Here is an 8,515-nt window from a genome sequence, read left to right as displayed (position 1 = left end):
CTTTCTACCCGGGACCCCCCCGGACCCAGCCCCGAGCCCCCCCGCCGGCCGCCCGCCCGCGCCCCTCGCTCAGCCCCGGCTCTCGCTTTGCTTTCCAGCCCCGGTCCCGCAGGCAGCTGGGCCTCCTGGAGAAGAAGCAGGATTACAAGCGCCGAGCCGAGTGAGTCCCGCTCCGCCCGAGGCGGGCCGCGTTCACCGGGCGGGGGCTGGCGAGGGACCGGCCTGTCTGGCCGCCCCCGCTCTCACCGCCCGACCCCGCTCTCAGCCCACCCGGGCAGCCGCCGCACGCTCAGGGAGACAGGAACATGTGTTGCCCTGTGACTTCCGTGAGGCCCGGCTCCTGCAAACAGCTAAGCACGTGCCTCGCTTTACTCACCCGAGTATCCTCCTCGACATCCATAGGACTTCCCGTTTGTGTCCATATGTGAATACTTGAGTGTCTGTAGTGTTGAGATTTAAGAGAGCGGAGAGATGGATGGAGAAGATCCCACTATTACGGGTTTCAGAGTAACTCTTGTGACTACCACCACACTTAAAACCCCCCAAAACCTCCTTTCTTTGATGGAGTTAGAGGCTGAGCTTCTTGCAGGTCTGCGGGTTCTGGTCTCAGCGAGACTTGTGTGTGGGGTGAGGGAGGCAAAGCTGCTATTTTGGTACTGAACCTGTGGAGATGATCATGTTGGCAGCTTGGTGAAAGGAATAAATCCAGTGGATAAATGGTCTGCGGATTTCTGGTTCTATTTGTAAGGCCTTTTTTGCTGCTGCAAATTTAGCATCATTATTGAGTATTTAGTGTTTCATTTGATGTGTGTGCACATATGAATGCAGGCGGTGTTAAATATATTGGCTTGTTTTTCAGCGACTATCACAAGAAACAGAATGTGCTCAAAGCACTTCGCAAGAAAGCTCTGGAGAAAAATCCTGATGAGTTTTATTTTAAAATGACCCGTGTGCAGCTCCAGGTGAGACTCTGGTTTGTTGTATTCAGACAGGGTGGCCTTATTCTGCTTTGGGTCATGGGTGTCTGGGTTTCCTCTGTCCCCCTCCCCCGCCTCAGGATAGGTCACTCAGCCTGCTTTCTCCCCTGTCCAGACACACTGCTCTCCTCTCCCTCTCATCACACGCTTCAGTTGAAAAGCCACTGACAATCTGCTAGGATGCCCCTTGAATGATGGGATTGAGAAATCTGCATCATGTGATGCTATACCTGCCTCATGAGGCATTGCAAAGCCCCCTGCGGCCAGTAGCACAGTGGGATAGCTACCATGGTGCACATCTCTCTGTGTCACTGTAAGAGCAGTTAGTGTGGATGCATTCTGCTGACACACAGAACTAGTATGGACATGCAACAGCGGTTTTAATTAAAGCGGCATAACTTTTGCTGACATAATTTTATAGTGTAGACAAGGCCTTACTTTTAGGAGCGTGTTGATCTCTGCAGCTAATGTACTTAGTTTGCTTTTAGGATGGAGTTCATGTAATTAAGCAGCCAAAGGAAGAGGTGACCCAGGAACAGCTGAAGGTGATGAGGACACAGGATCTCAAATATGTAGAAATGAAAAGAGTGGCAGAGGCCAAGGTAATAGTCTTTACTGATCCTCTCGTTATTGTCTAGTTTGTTCATAGTGAATACATTTTAACTTCATTTGTCCCATTGGCTGATAGGCATTTGTTTGATAATGTTAGATTTCAGTCATACAAGAAATGACAGAAGGAAATGCCGACACAGCTTAATTGTATGGGGGGGGGTTGTCTTTGAATGAAACTGTGTCCTAGACTGCTCCGTTGCTTAGACAATGCATGGTATATTGGATAAACTATTGTAAAACATTATGTAGATTTTAGACATTAAATGCTTGGCCTTGTTTCTGACATTTAGCATGAATTGAAGATTATTGATTCTGAAATAACTGTTTAGTTTTAAAGGGACGCAGTCAATTTAGATCAAGCTCTGTCTGAAAATGTTGTATCTGCTGTTGTTACAATAGCACCTAAGATCTCTGTAATGAGACTAGAGAAACAAAAGTATTGGTCACTTTGAGTTTTCCTTTGTGTCTTTGCCAGTACTTTGAGGATAGTCATTTCTAGTCTTTCCTCTGTGTGGTTAGTTTCCTCTTGTTTGTGTGGCTTTCTCATGCAGCAATCGGGAGAGAAAAATAGGAAAATGATTGTAAAATTACAAACCTAACCAAGGAGTTAGGGGAGGAATAGTACTTAGAATTATTTTAAATTCTTCTTGAATTGACGACAAGGTTTTAAAGAGAGACAAATGTAAACAATGGATGAATCGCCTGGTTGTTATGTTTACAAAAGAATTAATAGGAATGAAGAGTTTAGATATTAAGAGAATATTTGTTGCTGACACACAAAGGAAGCATTGCCCACTGCTGAAGGCTGTTTTTAATCCTCCCCACAGAAAATCGAAAGGATGAAATCAGAGCTCCACCTGCTGGACGCTCAGGGGAAGCAATCAAACAAGCACATGTTCTTTTTTGATACCAAAAAAGAAGGTAAGATTATGGCTTTATTTATTGAAAAAGAACATCCCTTCAGCATCTCTAGGCTGTGTCCAAATCTTTAGAATTGTGTGGTTGTTCCTTCACACCTTTCTCTTTGAGGGAGATCCTCTCTCAGAAATGGTGACTTGTCTGAGACTCTGGGGGCTCGTTATTGAACAGTGAAAGAGATGGATTGCTCCCCTTGCTCAGGCAGTTGGGCTGGACCTCCCTCCTGCAGAGGGCAAAAGGTGACCTGTACTCTCCATCTCATAGCAAGTGTAAGCCACGTATTTGGATTAAATGCTGAATCTATCACCAGAAATTTTCTGAACTCTCATTACTAATCTTAAATTCCTTTTAAAAAATATTTTTAGTTCAAGAATTTGATGTTGCAACTCACCTGAACACATCCCCAGAGCTAGTGGACAGAGTGTATAACCGACCTACCATTGAAACCCTGCAGAAGGAAACAGTAAAAGGAGCCACTCACCCTGCCCATTTAAAGGTAGACTGTATAGCCACCCTTTATGATTTAGCATTCAGTAGCAAATGGGGTCCTTACACTTCACTTCTTAAAATGTAATGGGCCCTAGGAAGAGTCCATTGGAGCGTTCTCTGGCTGAACAAGTTTGCTTTTATAGGCTATGACTTTTTGGTGGTGGTACCAGGGGTTGAGGGGCACAGTGGCTAAGAGTCAGGGACTGATCGGCATCTGTCCTCTTGGTGCCAGCTTTTCATATCTGGACTCCCGTAGTCAAATCTTCCCTAAGACCAGAAGCAGAAAGGCAGTTTAGTCACATCCTGGTCAATTAGGGACACTTGTCTGCACTGCAAAACAGTGGGCATGACCGGTATTCTTTCCTTACCACAACAGGAGTAAGAAGTGGTGCTGGACATCAGGCTTGAGATGGATTGGCACAGCATATGTAGTAAGGTGGCATAGCGTTTGTGATCCAGTACTCTGCCTTCTCCTCTTTCCCGTGAAGCTATTTAGGCTGAAATCTCATTTCCTAGCTGTTCTTTAATTTAAAATGTTTCACCCAGGCCTCTGTTCTCCAGCTTGAATTGCTTAGACAGCATCAGCTTTGCTCCTGATGTTTTAATTTCATAGCAGTTTGTTCTCTCTCTCTCTCTCAGAAGCAGCTAAGCATGGGTTTAGCAGTATAAATGGCTCCTAATTAGCTTGGATATATTGGGCAGTCTTGTAAGCTTGAGTCAGTATGTGCAATAAGGTAAAAATAAAGGTGTTTAAAATTGCTCATGATAAGATTGCAGTATGTTCTTCTTAAATCAGATGTTGGATAACGTTCCCCACTCCCCTCCCTCCTGCCAGCCCTCGCACTCTGGCTTGGCGTTAAAGTGGTTGGACTAGTTTCAACTGACGGGTTTTCTCCTCTTCCAAAGATTCAGTCACGTTGTAAACATGTTGGGATCTGTCCCGTTCAATGATGTTACCAAGGTCACAATTGCAGCCATATCACCTTGTGCTTTTGAGCCCATCAGCTCTCGCAAGTGAAGTAGAATCAGGTGGGTCACTGTTTGGCTGGCAGGTCTCCATGCAATGCCTTCACTTCAGGAACTGGTCTTGGTGACCCTTTTCACTCTGAATCAGCACAGAGCGAAGGCCCAGCATGGTGCTAGAGGATTATCCAGTTCAAGATTAGCTTCTGTGCCTCAAGACCCATATAGTGACTGAGTATAAACTGCAGCAGACTCGGCGGGTATAGACTGTAATCTCTTTCTCGGGATTGCGCAAGCTCTGCCTTCCATTCAGAAAGGACGGCCGCTCATGCACTGGTGGTCCTAGACACAACTGCACTGACAAGCTGTAAAACTGTCAGCATCAGGTTCAGTCACAAAGGACAAGAAGCAGCAGCTAGGAGGTCCTTTGCTGCTGTGGTATATTGACTTTTTGGATGAGCTGTGAAACCAAGGTTTCAGCCACATATCATCGGAGAAGACCTAGAGGCCTGTTGTCCTAATTATCTTGTCTGTATTAACCCCTTAGGTCCCTGCTAGGATTATGGTATGTGCAAGGAAATCACAGCTCTGAGTCAAGGTGTTAAACAATGAGCCTTTTGGAAGCAACCACAAAATTGGTATTGGGTACTTTAATAGAACTCTTTGTTCGTGGAACTTGTATGACTTTTTGTTTAATCAAAAACTCAGTCACCCTAAGTGTGATCCCTGGCAGCCTGGGATGAGTTGAGCGAGAGAATATATTTTTCTTGTTCTTTTGCTCTACTAAAAAATGCTTTTTTTCCTTCTTCAGAAATTAGCCGAACAAAGGAAGCACCAGTACAGCCTCCTGAAACAGCGCATTGAGCGTGAAAAGAAGATGTTTGTTATTGCTCAGAAAATCCAGGCACGCAAAGATCTCTTGGTGAGGGAGCAAAGACTTAACTCTTGTTCTTTGGACTCCGCTTGTTGAGGGCCTTAGAGCTGAGAACAGATTGTGTCTATGTGCGCACACATTTCCTTACTTGTTGTGGAGTATTTCAGGTAGCTCCTTATGAAAGTTACCTAGAAACATTCCAGCTGTAATGATAGCACAGATAACTTTTTCTATGATATTGTACCCATTTGGGCTTTGGTCCATAAATTTAGGGTAGAGAGTCAGTTCTCTGTGTAGCCTATTCAGTCTATTGTAAAGTGCTGTGTAAATTTGAAGTTGGAGCTGTGGAGTAGCAGAAGGGAGGAACGAGGAGGTTGTGGTCTCTCTAGGTTAGGAACAGATCCTCAAAATTCCAATGACTCTAAAGAGATTTCCTGTGTCAGTGGGGACTTGCCAGTCAAAGAACAGGTTGTGTGGTTAGCACCACAGTTAGAGATGAAAGAGCAGATGAAAATATCTTCTGCCCACTAAAGATGAGGAATTGCCCAGTTTCCACTGAACCTAATCTGCACCTTGAGTTCCACCAGCATTTCCATTTTCTCTCCTTAGGGTATGTTTCTCTTATCATTTGATGGGAAAGAAAATAATTGTTTGTTTCGTTTCAGGACAAAACTTACAAAGTGAAGGTGAAGAAAGAAACCGTAAATAGCCCAGCTGTTTACAAATTCAAATTCCAACGGAAACGTTAATTTTTCTGTGAAATAGTTTTTGACATCCTTGCGTAGATCTAGTTGACATAACGAATATGTTGCTTCTTGTGGAGAAGTGCTGGTATTTTGTCAGTATCAGGCTTATTTTCACTGCAGTTTGACAAAACATTAAAGTAAGCCTTATGGGTATTTGTAACTATAACATCTTCCATTTAATAAATCCAAGAAGATTTCTGCTTCAGTTTTGGTATTTACACATTGGAAACCCCAGAAGAGGTGTCCATATACCTTGGTGAAAACCCTAAGAGAGAAATGCTGAGCTTGTAACTGCATTTTGTGTGCACAATACACAAACAAAGGGGAGACTGGGCCCTGACCAGGGAGAGAGGTAAAGTTTGTGGCTAGGGGATGGTGGTCTGCCTAGGTCTGGTGAAGGCTCCAGACCAGCTCTCTTGTCCTATTGTTCTAGATGGTAAAAGTCTAGGATCAATCTCTAAGCATCTACTTTATCTGTTCCATTGCATCTCCTTCCATTTTTCCTCTCGCTTGACTTCTCTGTTCTGTCTATTCATATTTATTTTGCAGAACTATAACACTTGTGAGGGGCAGTGCATAAGGGCATGTTATTAAATCAATACTCTTCCCTGGCCGCAGGCTTATACAGTGGGGTTAAGGGGGAGCGATGTAGTGTGAAGGCAGAAATAGGTGGGCTTATCCCTTTCTCTCTATATTCCCTGTAAATAACTGTACAGTCCCCAAGAAAGCCATAGGTGCTACATAACTGCACCTGGGTCACATGAACTTGCTGCCTTTTGTGTTTTGGTTTCTTGTATCTCATAACTTTCCAAAAGGGCACTGCCTGCTCTGAGGGAAATTCCCAAACTGACCCAGTGAGCCTGAGCATAGGCATTCCTCAGATTGATACGTAGAAGGGGAAGCCACTCAGCCCCAGAGGCAGGGCAGCAGGATATCTGTTCTGTGTATACTTTGCTCGTTGCTGTGGAGTCTGAGTGCCTGGAGGGTGAATTCACATGGGGACAGTTAGTTGACATGTCCTTGGGAGCTGTGCCTGTGTGAGTACATTCGCTATCTCATGTCCCTTCAGCCTGAGCCTGTCTGACAACGGAGTGCACATGAAGAGAACCCTTTGGATGCTCTTGGAGGAGAACTTACTTTGTTTCTTAGGCTGTAGTATAGACGTAGCTTATGCTGGCAAAACTTATGACGCTCAGGGGTGTGAATATTCCACCCCCTGAGCGATGAGTTACACCGACCTAAGCGTTCGTATGCCCAGCGCTGTGTCTGCAGGAGAGCTGCTCCTGCCAACATAGCTTATGCCGCTCACGAAAGTGGTTATTTTATGCCAACGGGAGAGCTCTCTCCCATCGGTATAGATTGTCTTCACCAGATGCGTTGCAGCGGTGCAGCTGTCTCGGTTCAGCTGAGGCGCTGTATGTATAGACATACCTTAAGCTAGAGTAAAACATTTTGGTGAAGGAGCAAGTGATGAATTGCCTACATAAGAACAGCCATACAGGTTCAGACCAAAGGTCCATGTAGCCCAGTATCCTGTCTTCCAATGGTGGCCAATGGCAGGTGCTTCAGAGGGAAAAGAACAGAACAGGTAATCATTTAAGTGATCCATCCTGTCACCCATTCCCAGCTTCTAGCAAACAGAGGCTAGGACCACCATTCCTGCCCATCCTGGCTGATGGGTTTATCCTCCATGAATTTATCTAGTTCTTTTTTGAACCCTGTTATAGTCTTAGCCTTCACAACATCCTTTGGCAAAGAGTTCCACAGGCTGTGTGTTGTATGAAGAAATACTTCCTTTTGTTTGTTTTAAACCTGCTGCCTGTTAATTTCATGTGGTGACCCCTAGTTCTTGTGTTATGAGAAGGAGTAAATAACACTTTATTTACTTGATCATATTCCCATTCTTCGTCTCTTTTCCAAGCTGAAAAGCCTCAATCTTATTAATCTCTCCTTATACTGCAGCTGTTCTATACCCCTAATAATTTTTGTTGCCCTTTTCTGAACCTTTTCCAATTCCATTATATCTTTTTGAGCTGGAGTAACCACATCTGCATGCTGTATTCAAGATGTGGTCATATTATGAAGTTATATAGAGACAATATATTTTCTGTCTTATTATCTATCCCTTTCTTAATGATTCCCAACGTTCTGTTTGCTGTTTTGACTGCTGCTGCACATTGAGTGGATCTTTGCAGAGACCTATCCGCATTGACTCCAAGATCTTTTTTGAGTGGTAACAGCTCATTTAGACTCCATCACTTTATATGTTTAATTGGGGTTTTCTAATGTGCGTCACTTTGCATTTATCAACATTGAATCTCATCTGCCATTTTGTTGCCCAGTCACTGTTTTGTAGGAGAATAACGCCCAGAGTGGACTGACATGAAGTCCTTGTTATAAAAATGTCCCGGGAGGCTGGACTGTTTGTCTGGTTCGTCTGCCGGAAGGGGGGGGGGGGGAGAAAAAACGCAGCAACAGTTGTCAGTCCAAATGTGTAGTAGAGATAATACTAGGCAGACAGATAAAACTGTCCTCAGATCTTTCTTCTCAGTGATGCTTTCGTGTGCAGAATCCAGGGCAGAAATGCTAATATGAATTCTGCATACTGTGCCGACTGCAAAATGTCTACTAATATTTAGTCCTGTACGTCATCAAAGCATGGTACAGATAAATGAATCTTCTCATCACTCCGGTGATGCATATAAGCCACTCTCATCTCTCTTCTGCAGAGAGCGAAATGGAGTCAGGCCAATATTTTCAGAGGTGCGGTGCCTGAAATTAGGATTCTGACTTTATATTGAGGCACCACAGTGAAAAGCAGGCCACTGCTGGAGCTGCAGCTGCCACTGAAATCCGAGCTCTAGGCACTCAGTTTCTGAGAACCAGCCTGCTTTGAAAATGCCTTCCTACAGATTTAGGGCTGGGCTTTTGAAGAC

At 44.4% G+C, this 8,515-nt stretch overlaps 1 protein-coding gene across 1 annotated transcript; it reads left to right on the top strand.

The window, feature by feature from the left end:
* Nucleotides 1-30: 30 nt before the first annotated feature.
* On the top strand, nt 31-5,784 carry UTP11 (UTP11 small subunit processome component). Its single transcript, XM_034754251.1, has 7 exons — nt 31-160; nt 860-962; nt 1,466-1,579; nt 2,417-2,510; nt 2,873-3,003; nt 4,771-4,881; nt 5,499-5,784. The coding sequence occupies exons 2-7, from the start codon at nt 942-944 to the stop codon at nt 5,580-5,582; spliced, it is 555 nt and encodes a 184-aa protein (XP_034610142.1). The 5' UTR covers nt 31-160; nt 860-941; the 3' UTR covers nt 5,583-5,784.
* Nucleotides 5,785-8,515: the final 2,731 nt, after the last annotated feature.

This window comes from Trachemys scripta, chromosome 20, assembly GCF_013100865.1.
Source record: "Trachemys scripta elegans isolate TJP31775 chromosome 20, CAS_Tse_1.0, whole genome shotgun sequence".
Taxonomy (NCBI): domain Eukaryota; kingdom Metazoa; phylum Chordata; order Testudines; family Emydidae; genus Trachemys; species Trachemys scripta.
This window is presented reverse-complemented; position numbering and strand designations above follow the sequence as displayed.